Below are 21355 nucleotides of genomic sequence, written 5' to 3' on the forward strand. Positions count from 1 at the left end.
CTGGGCAGAGAAATAAATTGAAGAGAAGTTAGTTAGTATGCAATACGTGTACCAATATTTTCAATGTGTATAAAGTAAGTACAAGAGATCACCCAAAAAAAAAAGTTAGACAATCATTGTAGGTACAAATATAAGCATAACAACTATTTTTTCTAAAACACACACACATGTACGTACGTCACGTAACTATGTCCAGTACATAAGCCCCCACTTTTGGGGATGCAAGTCGAGTAGCCTTGTTAACACTACAACAATATTTTGACCTAGTTAGAAACATTAAAACAACACTGATCAGTTGATTTTGACTCTTCAAAATCTCACCATTTGTGTATAATAAACGGTTGCCGAATGCGAGTAGTTTACATAAAAAGGTTGTAAAATCAGTTAACTGTTAAGGTGAAAAAACAAACTCAACATGTACTGTACCAGCCTGTATTGAACATTGCATATATATTTTCTGACCTTACCATTATTAAATATTGAATACAACAAGCAACACTACATTAGGAGCTCCTCTGTTTTATAACACGTTGTACACAGTAGAACTATTGATCGTTACCTCTGTTATAATTTAAAACAGGTGAAAAGGGCCAAAAGCAACGGATAAAGGCACAAAAAAATGTATTGGTCATATGTAAGGCGCTGCATGCCACAAACAGACTCCTTCGGAGTTTGAAAATTGGAACAGAACAAGGATGTGGGGAGGAAAACAGAGGGGCAGCAGGCGGAAACAAGAACATCCGCAATGCCAAGCAGGACACATTCCAGATCAAGTTATAAAGATCCATAGTTGATCGTGTGAGGGGTGATTGCAACTAGTTAAGCTGGCAAGACTGCATCCCTTCAAGCCGAATAACTAGATGTATACAACCATCCTTCCAACATAGTGTAGGTGACCGCAACTCAGCTAGCCTTGCCAGTACCGTGGTCGGGCCGGTGGCAGGTGGCCACTCCTGGAATATATTACAAGTATAGAGGCACTTGAGGATACTGTGCACCAAGTATTTTAGTTCAAGAAAATACAGCATAACAGGAAAGCTGTACCCAATACCTTTGACTGGGGTCTTGCTCACAGAGAATTCATTATTCTACAACAGTTTTATAAAGTCGTTCCTTCATCATGAAGCCTGAGCATGCTGGGAGATGTAGTACCCGCCGTTCTCAGGGTGTGTGGAAATCTAAGTTTTCAAAAAGTAAATTTTAATGCTCAGTTACATGATCAGCTCTGTCCATTGGCTCTGATTATTATTCTAAGAAAAAGATGTGAGTGGATAATTTTCGATGCATACAATGTATGTAATTAATCTTTTATGGAAGTCATCATGAGGAGAACTTCAACATCCAAGAGACCAAGGACTGGCTTGGAGCATTCAAGGAGAGCATGTGGGGTGATCCTGCATGATCACGACCCACCCCACGTTAAACCTAGCTTTGTAATGGCACACATACCCCCTACTTCTAGTTTTTGCTCTTCATACAAAGTCTCAGGGTAATGTCATGATAGCTGTGGTCAGTTGCTACAATTTTTAGACAATGTGAAGCCCTTCACTAGCCCTAACAACTTATGTGCTATTACTCTATAAACCTGCAGTGTAGCCCACATTGAAATCCCAGGTTCCTAGCACTAGTGGTGGGTCCAGAGGCGGCTCCAGGTTTTGTGCATTCCACTTCTACCTGAAAACCCTACCATGTACCTAAACTTTGGCATCCCCTTTAATTGGCTTTAGAAACCAGTCACCACTAAAACACTGCCCATGGAGAGATCCAACTAGTCTAGATGTGCTCTATTACTCAGACTACTAACAAATGGAACCCTCATAGCCCTGTTAACTGGAGAACAAGACCTATGACCTTAGAAACCAGACAGTGACACAGTGAAAGTGTCACCACTGAATTTAGTGAGGTTCATGTTGATTTTGGGTGATGAGTTTTTGGAGGACTACTTTTTGGGACCGTTTTGCGAATTTACAGTCAATTAGGCTAAAAAAACACTGAATAGCTTCAAAAAGCACCCAGTGTCACAGAGAAAACAAGGTCATGCAGCATTAACACATCAAAGGAAGACACATGGGAAGGAGCTAGCAGGAAAGATCATATAGGGCTATAGTTGTAAAGTACACCCTTGTTGTGTTATTAGTGTGTAGTGTTATTAGTGCATCGCGCACGCACATGCGTGGACCGTATGTGTTTGTATATGCTTTATTAAGTCCCGCACATGGAGTGGTCACTGACCAGGGTTCGAATGGCATCGAGTCAGTTGACATCCGATCACCGGGGCAGGAGGTCGCTTTAGGTAGTGGGTGGTACCATTACAATAAATGACTTACACGCATGTAACCAAGCTGCCTTGATTATTTCAACCCTCATTCAGTTCAAAGCAAGAACTTGAGTGGTGACAAAAGCATACATCCAAACAGTCAATAGCATTAGATAAGACATGAATGGTCCACTTTGTCTGAGCCAAGATGTTATTGGCAAAGTCAATAGGTTAGTCAAAGAAAGCCAGTGGTTGAAAGGGGCAGTCTCACTGTCCAATATTATTTTGTTAACAATAGGTCTGTTAAATACTTTGCTGTCAAATGTCAGACCAAAAAATGCAGGCTTTCAGCTTCTTAAAACAGTGGTAATCATGAATGATTTTGAAATCAGAAAAAAAGTGAGCAAGTGTCTTTTTTTCAAGAAATATTATGAACTCAATCAATAAAACAGAATGTTTTTTGACATTATTTTAGGTACTCCAATAAAGAATTTGTACATAACAGACATCTGTCAAATAAAATTATTAGCTTTATAAGCTAAGCATCCAGTAATGAACAAGGATCTGGATCTAGATCTACCTACTGGATCATGTTGGTCCTATACCAAATACGTTGAGGCCTGCAGCACCCTTATTAACATAATCACAGAGAAATTCAGAATGTCAACTCAGATTTTGGTCCTTCTCCCCCCCACCCCACCCCACCCTACCGCTAAGAAGGAATTAAAGCTTGCACTATTGTGCTACAAATGCTCCGAATTTCCACCTTATATAATTGGAAATGAGGGCTGCACAGATATTTAATGCGGGTTGGCATATCTAAATTGGTATCAACACAAAATCGAGTGACTGTCCCTGAGAAAAAAGCAGAGACGAAATCCCATAAAGAGACACTTCCGTAAAAAAACGGATGGAAAATAATGCAAGTTGATGATGAACATAAATGTCTACCTTTCAGTGATTGAACTTTAGACTATGTTCTGCAACTGATGCCATGACCGTCATGAAACACGGCACATAATACCGTCCATGAATGATACAGACACCTGCCATTGGTGGCTGTAATTCTCATACTCCACATAAAGGTTAAATAACAATAACTCTGCAGTGAGACGGGACTTGTGTGAACTGGATTTGCAAGATGTTAAGCAGACACAGTTGCTTAACGAGTGCACGTAGAGGCAGGGTAAACCCTTAATCTCAAATGTGGAAGAAATCATCAATGTGAAAGGTCTCAACCTAAGAGTTGCAATCTGTATAAATTGATGGGTGCCAACCAGTCTGGTTTTTAAGACAGTTGTAAATATTCAGTTGGGTCACAACTCATGATGCATGGTTTTGTTCTGAAAAGGGAAGCCCGTGACAGGACGAATGATTTTTACCCTAGGACTTGGCAGTGGTTTCTTGAGCAAACAAATTACCTGACCAACCTTGAGACTTAGTAAAAAATATCCAGAGGTAAAAAACAGTGATGAGTGGCTGCCTCTTAGCAGACTTTCATGAAAGAGCTAGTGGAGATTCTGTTGTCAGAAAATAGTTGTACAGCACTATGAGGCAGGTGGAATGGGACACCCACCTATTTATGACAAATGTCCTGTAATTCACCTCTAAATGATACCCAAGTCTAATTTTAGGTCATATACCTGGGTATTCAGGAGAACTGCAATTTTAGGTCAAAATATAACGTGAGAGACTTTTTAACAAATCTCAGACTGCTACTCAAAAAAACCTTCATAAAAAATTTGTAAAATCCAAATAATTGGCGTTCAGACAACTGCCCTTACAGAAATGTGGTACTCCCAAAATGGGGGTGTAGAAAATGCTATCTCTGCATAGTCAGCAGATGGTGAAAAGTTTGACGTCTTGGGACACAAAAAAAGGAAAATTACAATGCCCAGTTTAAAGTGTTAGCCCTGTAGTTTTGTAAAACATATTCAAACACTGCGCCTTTTGTACTGATTAAGCAGTGAAACCTCTTAACTCAGTGGGCTTACAGAAGAGTAAACACTGAACAAATATGGAGAAGCTTTGTGCTCCATATGATTTAATTGAATATTCATTGAATTCCCCACTTCGTTAAATGCTAACTAAACTTATAAAATTAAACTTTCGCTCAAACATTCAAAACATGTTCTCTTACAACGAAATATGTGTGTAATTGAAGCAATGAGTAAAGCACACAAGTCCGATATGGCCTTTATTGAGAGGCATAGCTAATACCAGACAGAGCAAACAGCTTTATAGAATGTAGTAAGCAACTTAGAAACTAAGTCCTATACCCTTATTCGAGGAAGTAAGACACAATAAGGAGTTCAATAGGTCACAGTGGCTAAATTACAGGCCTGTGAACTAACAAATTACCTATTACAAGACAATTCCGTGGGTCAATGTGATTAAGGTTTGAAAATCAATAGGACGATAAGACGCTGAAAAACACATTTCATTAAAGAACGCTGCAAAGACCCAATTTGATAAGGAAATTGTTGAGGACTAGGTAGAGTAAGGGAGGTGAGGGAAAGATGAAGGAGTCTGTACAAGGACGTTAACATCTTTAAAGATGGCCAGGTTTATTTTGTTTGAAAGGAGATTTGAGTATCTCACATCCATCAGCATCTCCCACATCACCATAATAACTCCCTTGTTGTATAAACACTTTGCATATTTTGTGGGATAGACAAGAAATTGCGCCATCTTTCTCCTCATAGGTTACAGAATATTGCTTAATCATTTTGGAACATACAGGACACTGAATCTGGTGTTTTACTCTGCCCAAACATGAATACAAATACAACTGGATTAAGGTAGCAAGACTTCAATGAAGATTCAACAGGTGTTAGACATAATAGAAAGATGAACTCTTAAAAACGTAAAGTGATGAGACAAGAAAAGTATACTAGTAAAATGTGGCCTGGACATGAATTAAGCCATCTCCACTAAAAAGAAATGTCAGTTAAGAAAAGTTCTCTCTTCCGTTTAAAAGAAAGATTAAAAAGGTCTTGTTGCTCTTGTTTTATGATGAAAACCTCATGACATTCATCATCAACTGTAGGTACACGAAAGTTTTGAAATGTGTAACTAATCTATAGAATATATGAACGCACTTCAGAAATAAGTCTCTAAAGCAAGTTAGGGGTCAGGCATGATAAGACTTGTGGTACACACAGTGAAGGTTAACTCTGAGCAAGATCAGCACTTAGCTTTTGAAGAGCAGGTTTCAAATCTTAAGCAAAAGAAGTCTTTTAGCGTTCTTTAACTAAGGGAAATCAACAGTATTTATTAACCCCTTCCATCCTGCCGTCGGCCATTGGCCGACGGCAGCACTACCTCGCTGATGCTGCCGTCGGCCAATGGCCGACGCGGCCCCGCCCGTTTTGCAGAAGTGCCGCACTTCCGCAAAATCGGCGGCGCAACCAAGGGGTTAAATACACCCTCTAAAAGCAAAAGCAGTTCAAAATGATTTCCATATATTTCAAGATTGAAGAACGAGTAACCACAGAAGACAGCTTTCCTCCCTGTCCTGTACTTTTTTTTAATTCTATGAAACTGGTAGCCTATCAGCCACCATCATAGAAGGGACTCTCCAAAGATGCACATTAATTCAAAGGCAGGATCTTCATTTTCTCAGTTTAATTGCTTTTCTAGTGTTTGTCCTGCCAGTTACAAGATGAGCGCAGTGACAAACTGCACTGTTGAGTACTGTCGCTTTTGTAGTCCTTGTGCTTTTTGGGGGAGATTTTTAGGACCACCCTAATCCCTCTCACAAGTGAAGGACTGTTGGCTGAAGCAGATGTTTCTGGAGCTGTGTGTGAAGGCATTACACTTCAAGGCATAGTAAGCTTTTGAAACTGCTGTCCACTGTTGTCCCTTGGATATATGCTTCTAGAACAAGATTTCTGTTTTGAATGAGAGTATTTGGAGGTCCATGTGGTGTGGGACAATGTGAAGAGCTATTCTTTTTAAGTAATGGGAAGGGTTCTCACTCATTTTGAGATACCTGTGCTAATATGAATTTCAGAACAGTAGAGAGATGTAGTACTCTTAAGCCACAATAAAATTATCAGCATCAGTGTCTTCAACTACTTAGCATATTTTACAGTTCTACAGGTGAGTGAACGTGGGCAAACACAGGAGTTCATGTGGACTGTAAATAATGTAATATTAGGAACAGTTTCTTCATGTAATGTACTAAGATTTGATTTTCAAGAAGCGGTCTTTGGTACTAAACATGTTTTTTTTTTACCTCTAAGCTCTTTAAATGATAAACTGTGCATGACAAAATGATCATCATGTATGTGACTGGAGATCGGGGTTGGTGGAGGGTGGAGCACTCTTTGCAATAGTCAGTTTTTATCTTCAATAGTAATTTTTGATGGTTAGCCAAATTCATTACATTGAACAGTAAGAATAAAGCAGTGTAATAGGCGGACTATAAAATAGCCTTTATGGCAGAATACTTGCTAATCTGGTTTAAACTATGTGTAAATCACATACTGTCTAACGTATTCTATCACTGAAGAATATGTTATACAACATTAACATCAGTATTTTATGCTTCTTTGCAGCTAAATATCAAGAATTATATTTAGTGGTAGGATGTTCCTAATCGCCGCCTTGTGAGTTAGTCTTTGTAATTACACTATAATAAAATCTTTCATTCACAATAGCAACTATTAATCTGATCACAGTCAATCCCAATCCCAAAGGGCACTCAAATAATTGGGACAATCCTGCCTTTATCAATGTTTGCACTCATCTCAGCACAGCTGCAAGAAGCAGTAATACATGAAGCTTTTATACATTGCAAAAGAAGGTACTACAAATTAGCCCATACAGTCTAATTTTTAAGACTTTCCTCATTTAGTCACTGCCTATGAAAGCATCAGGCAACCCAACACATGCTCCATCCATTAAAGGACTTTTTCAAGGCAAATCGGGTAATAAACTAACATTCCTCAAAACAAGACTGTCATATCTTTAGCAGAAGACTTAATTCACACAACTTTATTGCAGCTGGGCAACAAACAGAATACTCTGTTGAAACCATTTACATAAATAAAACAGCAACATTTTCTAAAAAGCAGATGGTTTATACAACACTGACGATCTGAACCTGTCTGAGCGGATCTACTATGTAATATTTAATTCCTATTAGCAAATTTCTATTCTTGATGCTTCACACCTTTAGCTTGACTTCATCCTGAGGGCCCATTGATCTACTGGGGTAATCTCAATAGATATTTGGTTAGCTTTTTACTACAAGGAGATATGAAGAAGTAGTTGAATTGTAGTAGAATTAAAGCTTCTTGATATTCTTCAAAATTATGACGGATGGATAACCTATTGTATGTTGGGGCGTGTGTGTTTCTCTTGCATATTTTAGATATTTTTCTTTCCTCTGATTATTTCCTAGTGTTCCTCCCTGGATTATAACTTTTAACTGTGACCAGCTGAAGGAGAGTTTCAAATTTAAAGATAATATTCTCATCCAGATTTTCCACTGGGATTTCGGGGGCAAGCAGAATATGGCGGTGGTGAACCCTGAAGGACCATAGTACCTACAAAGTCCCACTTTCCAATGATGGCATCCTTGGTCAAACCACTGTTGCACAAAAGGTGACCCTCAGAGGAGAGGTGTAGGAGTGAGATGTATGCTTTATTTATCATAGGGGTTTACTATTGAAAGTGAGATTCTGTCATCTGAATGACTGCTACTAATAGTAAGCCTTGCCACTGTGCTGTGTCCAATACCGGTTTCCAAGACATCAGAATGTTTTTTGTTAACACAACTATCTTTCTATAGCACAGCCTACAAACACAAATACGTGGATCAATGCTCAAATGATGGAAGACCTATTTTGGCATTGTAATCTTTACTATAGCCTGCTGCTAAGGGCTATACCAGTTGCTCAAAGCCCTGAAACAGAGTTATAGGCCCTTTCTGTAGACTAGGCCTATAATGCGGGATAAGGCCTTTACCAACCACTGTGGCCTGAGGCAAAAGGGCTATAAGGCTATTAGTGCATTCCACCCACTGACGCTAGAGTGTTCCCAATTAAAAAGGGAGAAACAGAAAGAGAAACATTGCACTGTTGGAGTGGAAGGCTTGTACTTGCCATTGTAGGCCCTTAGAAACTTCATTATCTTCAATGGAGCTCCCTGCATTTCAATGTTCTAATAAGGGTTTTTTTACACATAATGTTCTAGACGTGAAATCCTATGACTTGGACTGGAAGGGGACAGATGTCCTATAGTGCTACTTCCTAACCAAGAGGTATCACTGTGGCAATGGAAGTAAACTGTTTTCCATGGAACAAAAAACTGGACATCGGTTTTCAATTTCTTTCAAGCAACATTACCGATGTAACAAATGCTGCCCCACGCATACTTGTACACCAGAGAAAGGTATATGGTTAGGTCTTGCTTCACAACTGCAACTGCTGCAGATACATGTACATAATGTAAAGAACAGAAAACAGTACTGACCAATCAGGCCATCCGGAAGGAGTGCGAAAGAACCCAGAGCTATAGGTAGGCATCACAACAAATGGAGTTTTTGTGTTCGAGGGTCTTATCTTACAACTGGTAGAGAATGTACATCAGATTCACATGGCTGACAGTATTGACAACTGTAGAAAGAACTTGAAGCACAAGCAGACATGCTGTACCATAATAAGCTTATGCAAATGCATCTGATCCTGCTCTTAGCCCCAACGAATGCTTACATGCAACTACAATATCAACAGCACCTTGGTTATTACCCTCAATACCAAAACACTCCCTATATAGATTGTACTATAAACTCACTCTTCCAACCAAGCACAACCATCTAACTAAACATGCTAACCATCCAACAAATGGGGATTATAGCCCTTGTTCACGAAAAGAGGCATCTCTACAAATGCAACCCCAATAAAACAAAATGCTATACAACTATACAACAATTTAAGGAGACACATTTCCAGACCTGCATGGTTTCACCATGTGGTCTGACTGATAATAATGGCGTAAACAGTTATTCAGAATTTAAACATCCAAATAGAGCAAATGTGTGTGGTGTTGGATAACTTTGAAACACAAGGAAAAATTAGAAACGTTGCAGCCATGCCATTCCAAGTTGATATTGTCAGTACAAGGTCAACATATTATATACATGTACTTGAATCCTTTTTTTAGCTCATATTTCACAAGCAACGGCACAGAGTTATTAGTCCAATATGTCCTATTCACAAGATCACTGTGCATTTCTAAATATATCTACTAATATATCAGTATAAAAAGAGCAAACTTGCTTATTTCCCTGTTACTTGTTAATACTACATCTGAGAAAAAACACTAAATCAAGAAAGCTACTGTAAAAATCTTTCAAAGTCAAAATTGGATCTACAACTAGAAATAATTTGATCTGTGTCTACATTAAATGACCAAATACAATTTGCTTTTAGAAAGGTTTATTGCTGGCACTCAGACCTCAACCTAAGCTATTTTGACATGGACAATTGGTTAGGATTTGCATTTATTTTAGTTTGTCCAGGGATCCTCAAAATACGGCCCGGGGGCCGCATGCGACCCTCCTGACCTATACATAAGGGCTGCTGATAAATAGCAGCACTGATCTGCTGTTTACTCAACTCAGCAAAAACATTAAAAAGATATTATCCCCTTCACAGCGGGGGGGGGGCATGCACGGCGCCGCGGTGTGGGGGGGGCCATGCACGGCGCCGCGGTGTTCGTGACGAGCACAGCTCGTCACGAGTCACAGTGGAGCTGGGCTTGTCACAACCCCGCGCACTGATTAGTTCTCCCACACAGGCGGAGAATCAATCGCGCCTGTGCGGCGCGCAGCCGTTATGACGAGCCTAGCTTGTTATGAGCACAGCTCCACTGTGACTCATGACGAGAATGGCTCGTCATGAGCATCGAAGAGGCTAAATAAACAGGCAAGCCTTTATATAAAAGTTAATTAAAGTTAAGGAAAGGAAGTATCTAGATTGTCCTGCACCACTTAACTTTAGGAACACCTTTTTCACACCCATCTTGCAGCAAAAGTTTAAAAATAAAATGAGGTTCTTCAAAATTCAAAAAGTGTATTTTATTAACATGCAAAACCATTTGACCTTAAAATAGCAGTGGACTGAGAAGTATTTTTTTTAAGTGATAGTCTTCAAATATGAATTTAGAAACATCCATACTTCTCCCCACACTGACAACAATGCCAATAGAAAACTAAGAGGCACGTCAGTCGTTATGTGCACTCTTTGAGTGGTCTTGGTTCCTCTTATCCATGTACAACATTATAGTTTATTAAGTCAAACACAGGAGAAACTTTTGTACAGCACACATCCTGAAGTCGTATTCAAAGGCCCTCTTTTATGTGATATTGAAGAAAAAGGAGGGAAAGTGAAATAAATCAATTGCCTAGTATCACACAATTTGGTAAAAGTGAGGATGCTGGAATTAATCACAGATTTTCGGGTTTTAGTGCAACTCAACCACTATATGCTTTGCCTTTCCCTATATCTACCTTACCACCCCACTCCCCCTCCAGACCACCTCCCTACTGGCATTAATGCAGCCCTCCGTCACATCACAGACCAAACTTTGTGGCCTGTGGAAAAATGTTTGTGAGTACCCAGGGTCTACACCTAACCAGGGCGATGAGGTGTGTATATTCTAGATGAATTTTCAATAAAAACAACATTAATTGTGACATTTTAAATGTTTGCATGAGTTAACCAAATTTACATCGGTGTCCATTCATGTTACAGTGTTAGAAAGCTCGCCACTCACTCATATGGGTTTCAGTTTGTTGGGATGGTGTGATGAGCCTCTAAAAGCTGAAGCATATGTACTTGCAAACGAACAAACATTTTATGTACCAAAGATTATCTGCTTACCTTTCCATCGTACCGCTTGACGAGGAACTGATCAAGGCCCAAATCTGTGAAAGAACAGAGATAAAGAAAATTCACTGAGAGCTTGTAAATCATAAATATTCTTTTCTATTTTGTATTGTGGAGTAAACAAAACATTCTAAGAAGAATTTCGAACCATGTATCCTACTTATGAACTATAAGAGCAGTGCCTAAAAAAATCTATATTTGGGATAGAGAACAACATACTGAAAACCGTTCCTTTAAGTAAATTGCAATGAAAAGATTCGGGCGATAACCATATGGAAGTTAAAGTAAAACAAAATACTTTTTGCAAGAAGGAACAACCTAGGTAGATGTGTGGAATGATGGTCTGGAGGGCAAACAAAAACCGCGTATTAATGTGAATTCTCCTCAACCTCCTGGCAGCTTTCACCCAAACCCACCCCTGCAGCAGGATCACCCTGTACATCCAACAGAATATTCTTAGGTTTGTCCAACAGATGACACTCGCCACTGTTCTTTTAAAGATATGCATGATTTAGAGATGGTAAAACTGTTCGCCAATACTGCTACCTGAAATTATATGTTGTCCTCCCCTTTATATTTATTCAACTTTTTTGCATATCAAAACCATCACTGTTAATTCACTTTCACTCTGCATATGAGCCAGTCCCCATTAATTACTAGTTCTCATTCTTTCTCACCACCTTCTTGGCTTTCCCCCATCGATGGACATGTATCCTTGTCACACATAGCTCTTCTCTTACTCAATGGCAGGGCTGTCTTCAGGCATTCTGATTGCAGAAGTTGTGTGCACCCCTTCTTTTTCCAATTTACTGCTAGAGACTGACTGTGTAACATTGCTATGTAAAGTATGCCAAAGCTTCCCCACCCGAGTCGTCCTATGTACCAAAAAACCTCTGCCCCTTTAGAGGCCAGCAGACCCAAATTGCAGCTCCGGATGTCTAAGGGAAATGATTGAAGATCTCTGTGCACACTGTACGTCACATCGTATCACCTCTTGATACTGAGACATTATGAGTTTTTTAACTCCATCTTTCTTCATTACTGATGTCATAATTATCAATAATAGATGTGCTATTTGGTCTGCCAAGGGCTGCATGGGCAGAGGACTTGGATTTTATGTACAATGGCTGTTGAAATCCTTACACTTTCAGTGCCTCTTGATTTTTACAACTTATTTTTTTCGATTTACAAAGCAGACATTTTGCACCAACTGTTTCAAGAGAAAAGCCTTTTCAAATTCTGAGTGGAAAACTGTGCTTCGAACTCTGAAATCTTAGAATGGGTTGTGTTATATTCCCAATCCCTCCCACAGGAGAGCAACACCAGTCAAGTTTAATTTACACTGCAAACCTTGAATTATAACGGTCTCTATTTAAAATAAATATGTTGTGCCCACACCAAGTTTTCTTAATGAGTTTATTTCTCAAATATTGTGTTTCGGGATCCTGTCCAAAGGCATACTCATGACTAGACGTGTTAGTAATTTTAACTTTCAGCTGTGCTAGTATTCTCTCATGGTCTGAAATCTTACTAAAAAACACAGGCGAATTAGATTGCCTTTCCATGGACTTTACTGAAGACAATGTTCTTATAATGAATTCGTTGGTATGCCCCTGAGAACAGAGAACAGTCTGAGCAGTTACTATGAGCAAGTCTAAAGAACAAGGATAATCTACAGCAGCTTCTCTCAACCAATCAGAAATGACCTAGCCGGCTTGCAGAAAGGTCATTTCCTAATCATCCAACAATAACCAAAGACGGTGGTACCTCAAGACCTTGAATCATACCAGTTACAAAATGATGGCATGCACTGGAATCGGAAAGGTTCATGAAATGTCAACAATTCATCTTTTGAGAAAAAAGGTGAAGTGTAAAATTTAAGTAACACACCTTGCCGTCGATCAGGTTCTCTCTCAAGATCTAGCCCAACCGGTCGCAAAGGGAGGGTAGGAATGCCTTGAGCTTCAAGTGAACCGCCCACATCTTCCAGAGACGGAGTTGCAAAATCCACTGCTCTGGACACCAGTCTTCGAATCTACAATTCCATCAGATGAGGACTTCACTTCGGAGTAGAGGCATCTGTCACCACCTGTGGCCACACCTAGCGGGTGCTGAAAAGACATCCCTGACTCTAGATGCTCCTCCACATTCCACCACATTAGATCTACTGCAGTGGTGGTATCTCATAAGTCTCTGCAGAGCTGTAACCATTACCTGCAGAGGCACCACTGGAGAGGCCTCAATTGCGAGAGTGCACGCTTGACCAAAAGCATACAAGACGATAGCAGACCAAGGTTAACAAGACAGGAATCTGAGTCAATTACCGAAGCCACATGATCAAAGTTGGGATGTCTCTATTCTTCTGAGGAGGCGGGATGAGTTATAGGGATTTCGTGTTCAGTACTACCTCTATGAACAGGAGACACAGAGGGCTCCAGGTGAGATCAGGTCACAATGATGGAAAAACCCAGGAGATACGCTGTTGACTGCCGGTAAAGCAGCACCTTCTCTGGGGACTTGGCCTTCAGGCGTCAGGCATCCATGTGTGGGGATACCAGAAGTCCTGATCTTCTGAGATGTACTGCTGTTACAGCCATCAACTTGGTAAAAGCTTGGGATGCCTTCATCAGTACGAATGGGATGATCACATGTAGCTCTTAAGTGACTGCAGGATCTGAATATAAAAATACACATCCAGCAAGTCTGAGGACACTATCCAGTCTTCAGCTTCCCGAGCCAGTGTCAGCATCTGGAATTTCTCTTTGCAGAGAAAAGCATCTGAAAGACCAACTGGTCCAAAGTAACAGCTTTCCAGGCCAACAAAAAGCTCTGTGTCACACCAGTCTCTAATGGGAATACAACTAAAAACTGGAGGCTTTTTTCCGGTAGCAGCAGGGGAGGGGTAGAAGGATGGCTGTTGGTGTGAACGCCCCAGCATTGTGCATGGCCATTATACTGTCAGAGCATTGGGTTCGGAGACAGCTGCTGCTGGGCTGTTTGAGATCGGTGATGACGAAAACTGAAGACTCGTGTAAACCCCCGAAACCGCCTATAGTTCCACCTTGGAAGTTGCAGAACACACAAACTCTGCAGTAGCACAACTTGTCTTGAACTCTCCGAGGAAGAGTCTGCCTTCTGTCCAAACAGCATGGCTCCATCCAAGGATAACTCTGTGAGGGTGGTCTGCACATCTGAGGAGAAGCCATAACGTCCGAACCAGACGTGAAGCTTAAGCGTCACAGAAGATACCATTGCTTTGGTCACAGAGTCTCCTAAACCTAAGCCAGACTGAATTTTTATTTTTACAGCAAGCCGCCTGGTCATCCAAGACCAGCTCCGAAAAGTGCCTTGTCAGTGATCCGGCAAGTTCCGAAAGGCATCTGAGTACCACACTGCAGACAGAGAACATGTTGTCTACAATTTCTTGGACTCTTTATATATGCTGTCTGCTGAGAACTTCATTGAACAAGAGGCTTGAACCACTCTTCAGTGAAAAGTGGACTGAGAGAAAACCAAGGTCTCCAGAGGCAGGCTGGTGTTGTCTGGCTAGTTTTCCTATTCGCTGCAGGAGATGGTGTAGGCATTGCCCAAGCCATAAAGATGGGCCCTAAAAGAGCATTGCTGAAAGGTTGAATGAGTTCAAATGGTTGAATAGAAGTCAGAAGACCCCCTGCTAGAATGTTCAATTTTGATACAACCAAAGGATGACTGAGTCCCAAAACGTCTGCAGCCTTCCTGACCACTGTTTATAGGAAGCCTGGGGACTGAGGTCCTGCAGCATGGAACATTTTCAATTCGTATGAGGTTTCAATGCCACTGGTGGCACCCAAGCCCTGGTAGTCATCCAAGAAGAATTGAGGAGGATCAACCTCCTCATCTGCTCTTTTGATGCTGAGTATCAGAGTTGGTCTGTTCTTCAAGGAAATGTTGGGCCTCAATCCTAGAACGGTGAAGAACTTCGTCACCAGACTTAATAATCAGTGCTACTAGAAGCACCAATGGTGCTGAGAGATAGGAGTGTCAGAGAAAGAGGTACAGGAGCTAGGGGAAGAACTGGCACTTGTGGAGCCACTGGCGGTGCCATGACCTAAGGTGTGGGTGAGACCTGAGGCCTAAAGGGGGTGAATGTGCTGACGGAAGTCCTACAAGCAGGAGGCAATAGGGTGCCTCCAAAGGTCCAATGGGTCTCAAAAGTGTTCCGAGGGGATTACAACTATTCAAAACACATCAAACCTGGTGATTAGGAAGAACGCCAAATTCACATCTCGAGAAGAGAACACTGTGCAGGATGGTTCTGAGGTGGACTCTGCACTGGCTGGTGTTCAGCAGCAGCCACCGGGTTAGGGTGTGGAGAAATGATCCCACAATTTGAGCTCTGATCGGGATTCTGCTGAGATATGAGGGCATCCAGGGGCAAAGTGTGTGTGTGTGGGAAGGGGGGGGGGTGCGGTGGAGGCTTAACTTTCCTACGTTTATTGTCGTGTCTACTCTTATTGTGCTTATGTCTCCTCTCCTTTGATATTGAAGTCAGGGACCCATGTGACCTTAAAAGGAGCCGAGGTAGTTGTTTTCCCACATAATCATCCCTGGCTTTGCCATGAATAGCTTTGCTTCCAGCTCCTTGATTGGTTTAGGATGCAAGCTCCGATTAGACTCTCATGCTCTGGAGCCATGGTGTAAGCCTAGACACCAAAGCTTGATGTCATGAGGTCAGTAACAGACACCTGACCATCAAATTTCCTGGAATGTTTGAAGTCTGAAGGTTTGGGTGGAGACGTGATCGCAATGGACCTATGAGAGAGGTTGGTGTGAAGAATTCCTGACCGAAGTGTCAAAGAGTGAGCTTCGCATCTGCATTGCACGTTTGGAAAATAGTGAACTAACGTCAGCACGCCATGGTGAGTGCTTCTTGACACTAGTGAGGAATCTGTAGGTAAAAATATCGATCACAAAATAACGTGCTGTGAATGGAAATCTATATTGAATATATATGAAACATTTATTAAGTACTAAAACGAATTCCCCCTTTGCCCCACTTTTGAGTTCGAGGGGAATGCCATGCACTCAACTTCGGACTGAGGAACCGAAAGCAAGAAAAACCAATAGTTACATTTAAGGAAAAAAGTATACCCAGCAGCTGTTTACTATTTGCGACACAGTAGCCTTTAGCGCACAATCGATTTAATTAAAGAAACGTAAAGAAACATAGGATGTACTGTTCAGGGTCGCTAGCATCTCTGAGTGTGAACCCACCTAGTTGACAGCCTCAGGAGACTGAACAGAATCCTTACAGAAGGAAATCCCCTCCATAACAATATAATGTAAGTTCTTAGCACCCGGGCTACCACAAAGAGACAGCAATAACTGCCGTCTTCGGAAGGCTGTCAAGAACAAATCAATCCTCATTATTTCAGATGAGAACCAGTGAGCTATTGCCGCTGCAAAGCTCGGGTCAACTCAACCGCCACCTTGCAGCAGAGGGTTATTTCAACTCCAGACAAAGAGAGATCACATAAAACAACTGTGATCAAAATTCATTTTGGTGCTCAGTGGGATAACAGAAAGCCCCTCCCGAGAACAGCATGACCCAATCATAGACGCGAAGAATGTGTGTAGGGATGAGGATACCAAAAACGATAAAACAAGCCCCGGACAACTGTGCTGTCCGTGAACGGTTCTTTAAAGGTGAGGTAAAAGGCTGTTTAACCGAGGAGACGGATGTTTCATCTTTCAACTTAAAGACCAGGCTGACATTTCGAAGGTAAGTGATAAATGAGCACATTCAAAGGTGGAAAATGCTGCTGTGCAAACAAAATCAAGGAGGAAGTACACATATATAAAATTCCAATCCAAGACTTAAGCTTATGTACGATACATATATAATTATTTTTTCGTATGTTTTTCTTTTATTTAATTTCACAGACATAAGAACATATGCAGGGCACATTACTCATACAATTTCCTGTAGGCGGACGCAGCCGCCTGTGTTATATACAGCAGCTTTATTTTATGTCTTCCGGACTGAGTCTCCCATAACTTAGTCTGCCTTGGGGTAATCGATAAACAGCAGTCCTGTGATTTGAGAAAGGTGGGTTCCCCTTGCTTTCACATATTTCCCTCTCGGCCGACATATACAAGTTCGTGTTTCAACAATCGTCCCAAAAGTTGAAGGTCAGTGTTCACAACTGGAACTTTACCATAAAAGAGAGAACTAAGCAAAAAAGCTGCATGAATTTCAAGAACGTCTCCTGGCTATAACACCTATGAAAAGAGACTGTGCTTTCGTAAGTTACCACGTTTGTTTCCTAATTTTTCTGGTTCTTTCCTACCCTCACCAACGTTCAGCATCTCTCCCACCACTGACATCAGTAAATATATGAAGTAACCACAAGGGCGGAGCAAGTTAAGTGTTGGCTCAGTCAGTCCCACAAAGCATCTTGGGACAACTTCTTCCTGCATGCTGGTGCCCTACGTAGCATGCAGTGAGCCTTGACTCTAAACACCACAGCCATTCGAGCGCTGCTTAGTAATATTTATTTTGTTATTTTTTTTAACCTTTATCACTATTCAATCATATACAATAAATGGTATCTTGACAGTTGTTCCTGTTAATAGCTACATGAACAGTTCCATGCACAAGGTGCTATCATAAACTATGGCACACAGAAATAAAAGGGAAGTCATAATGTTGCAATGTCTGACCATCACAAGTTAAATTGTCACTTTGACACATCGACCCAAAACCTGTCCCACGCTCCTATATACATATTGTCTCATGAATACTAACAACCGTGCAATCTGTTCATCCCACGCCATTTGGGACTATGCAAGCAGGGGTTTGAGTGAGGGCACTCCGGTCCGGACACTGTAAATATGACTTGAACGGGCTCCAGATATCTTTTGGACGGGACCTGGGTGGAAGTAATATGGCATATAATTCGCAGTTGGTGTTGCCAAAAGTAAGCCTAGCAAGCCATGCACTCTTGATTGGAGCTAATTTGCTGCCCCATCGACGCTCTATTTCGCGTTTAGCCAAAAGCAGCGCGAAAGCAATTCATTTCCGTGTTTTCTTGGGCATGTTATGGGCGTACCCTAAAAGCGCAACCTCCGGGGAGGGGGCTATTTCGAGCTGTGTCATGTGCGACAGTGTCTCGAAGATGACCACCCAAAAATCCACTTTCTTGGGGCAGGTCCATGTCAAATGGGGGAAATCGGCGTAAGGGCTGTTGCACTTTCTACAACTGTGCAGTCTGGAAGGATCAATTGCGTTAAGTTTAGTAGGGGTCATGTATGCCCTCCATAAGTATCAATTTATGCCTGCTGTTGAGGGAGATTCCCTAGTTTGTGCACAGCAGAAGGCCCATTGGTCGTCCAGTATTGGAAGTCCTAAGTACGCCTCCTAGGTAGACGGGTCTTCGTATCATGGCATGGGATTAAAGTCATACAGGCCTTATATAATTTAGATATCAATAAAGCCCCGTCCGGGTTAGTAATGACGAGAGATAAAGGTCTGAAAGACTGTGGCCCAAGCAGGTATTCCAATATTTTAGCACACAGAGCCCTGTGTACCCTGGTAAAAATAAACAGTTCCATAAAGGTCAGTTTGGTCACCCGATCTGTGCTTGCATTATCAAACACATGCCCATCCGGAAACAAATCGCCAAATTTTACCATGGAGTGGGATTTAAGTACCCGCAGAACCAAATTCTCTTCCGTGATGAGGAGCCATGGATTGTGTGCTATAGGGATGTCAGAAGAATACAGGGTGCCGTGTCCTGTGATCCGTGAAAGTTTATGCCACGCCCAGCTCGTGGTAGATACTGTCTGGATATCCCTAGGGTCACAAGGAAAACCCTGGGGCAGAAGGGCGGATAGCGAAATCGGAAGTACCAAGTCAGATTCAGGTTTCCCATATAGAATACGCGTATCTGGATGGTACCAAGTGTGGGCAAAACTGGCCTGCGCAACCAGATAGTAAAACCTGAAGTCCGGGACTCCCAAACCCCAATCTTGTAGGGCAAAGTCATAGTATTCCAGCGTATACTGGGTCGTATACAGGTGTGTTCGGAGGGTCTTGAAAAAGCTATATGGAAGCGGGATGGGGATGTTGTGGAACATGTATAGAAATTTTGCAAGAACCACCATCTTCATAAACACACACCAAGGATATTACAACTTCATTACACTAACTAAAATAATTAAATCAAAAAGTTGTAATAAATTCCTCCAATGCCAACTGCACATCTTTATAGATTTCCAACTGGGACACAACACCTCTCAGGCAAACAGTTCTTCTAAGAACTCCAAACTTCTTTCATACAAATATTTCAGCTCCAGACAATGTGAATGACAGTCCACCACGACAATGGCATACAGGAGACAACAGGCCAAATAAGCATATTGGTCCGAAATAGCAATGGCAACTTTCACATGGCCATGCGGGATCATTAAGCCTGTGTGCAAAGCCCAACAATTATCTTGGCGCTCCTTTCCTGTCCCACTCTAATCCAACTGGGTCAATAAAAATTAGCACCGGTTGCTTTTCATGGCACTCGTGGGTCATTATATGGCAACTGTAAAACTGTTTTTGGGCAACCCAATGGCACAACTAGCACTGTCTAACGCCACACCATACCTCACTACACTACACTACACTCCATCATAACTCCAACACTACATTGTAGTAAGGAAACCACTCATGGTCTAACAAAGTGGTCCCAAATGCTTAGCTCACACGTGCCATGATGATGTTCATGGTTTCTTGAAATGTTGCTCTTGGAGGGGAATTATTTATCTATTTTTTCCAGGCAAGGAATGTAAGTTTCTTTAAATCCAGGATTTAAGGACTATGAAAGTCTTTTCTGAGATCTATATATACCCAGATGAGGTGGAAGTTAGAGAGGAAGGGGTGACTTGATATCTGTGGAGATTAACTTATTATGTGAGAGTGCACCAAGAGCCCACCTGGATGGTCGGTTTCCTTTTAGACAACTTAACTAGGCAATACTTTTATTACATGTGTGTGCTCTTTCCACCGTTTTTTATTCATGAGAATGGTTTATATAGCCTTTAATTTTTTATTTAACACATTTCCCTCCGGCCGGAAAAGTTCTTGGGTGCATTATCCGAATTCATTTTTACAGTTCAAAATAAAATGATTGTTTATTGTAATTAGTGATGATGGCATCTTGTAAGCGAGGGCAAGTGTCTGATAGCACATTTTCTGTCAAAGAGAAATACATGATGTGTACTAACGATTATAAAGTCTGCCCTCCTGGGGGGGCAGACTGAAAATGGTTACCTTCATTTTGCACCCTGGTAGAAAGAACATAGACACTAAGGAGTTATTTTAATTGCTACAATGTGTGGGTGGCCCGCCCACATTTCGAAACTAGTACATATAACAGTGTGGCCCTATTGGCATTGACTGAGAAAAGTAATGCAATGTAAATTTGCAATGTCGGTGTGTGAGAAACACATGGAACAGAACACACTTAGAAATGTTTGAAGTCATAAAACAAATGTATATATTTTTTCAAAACCATTTATGCCATATACATTGCCTAAATTACGGTAGCTCCAAAAAGAGTACAATAAGAAGGGTTATCAGAAGTGCTCGGACCTGGACCGGGGCTGAGACTGGGGACGACGACGTCCGGAGATGGCACCGGGAGGGACACCCTCGGGGTCGGCGCCAGCAGAGGAGTCGTAAGTTCGACTGGCGACTACTCGCATCCAGGCCTGGATCCTATGGGGCCCTGCGGTAACGGGACCAGAGTCGACGACGGCGCCGGGGTCAAAGCACCCGACGGCGCCGGGACCGGGGCACCCGACGGCGCCGGGACCGGGGCACCCGACGGCGCTGGGACCGGGGCACCCGACGGCGCCGGGACCGGGGCACCCGACGGCGCCGGGACCGAGGCACCCGACGGCGTCGGGGCTGGTGCCGCCGGCCTGCTAGGGCTCCCAGACAGACCCGCGGGGCCCGTAGGCACCTCGACGGGGTCCGACGGAGGGAACTGAGTCCTCATGGCCACAAGAAGTCCCGTATCTCCTCCGGCGTTGCGTGCAGCCCTGGGACTGTCGGTGTGGAACTGGACGCGGCTCCAGCGGAGCTGCTTTGTCGGTGTCGCCCAAACCCCCGGCCGCGTCGCGCGAGCATCGGGTGGAGTCAGAAGAGCGATGACGTCTCTTCGAC

General features: G+C 42.1%; 1 protein-coding gene across 2 annotated transcripts in view; it reads right to left on the reverse strand.

Annotated features, from left to right (window-relative positions):
- MICU1 (mitochondrial calcium uptake 1) overlaps positions 1-21355 on the reverse strand; it is a 627696-nt gene that overhangs the window by 435924 nt on the left and 170417 nt on the right. For both annotated transcript variants that reach the window (XM_078643080.1, XM_078643081.1), the window contains exon 5: positions 11152-11195. In XM_078643080.1, the coding sequence (XP_078499206.1) occupies positions 11152-11195 (44 nt within the window). The remainder of the gene's footprint in view (positions 1-11151; positions 11196-21355) is intronic.

This window comes from Lissotriton helveticus, chromosome 5_1 (assembly GCF_964261635.1).
Source record: "Lissotriton helveticus chromosome 5_1, aLisHel1.1, whole genome shotgun sequence".
Taxonomy (NCBI): domain Eukaryota; kingdom Metazoa; phylum Chordata; class Amphibia; order Caudata; family Salamandridae; genus Lissotriton; species Lissotriton helveticus.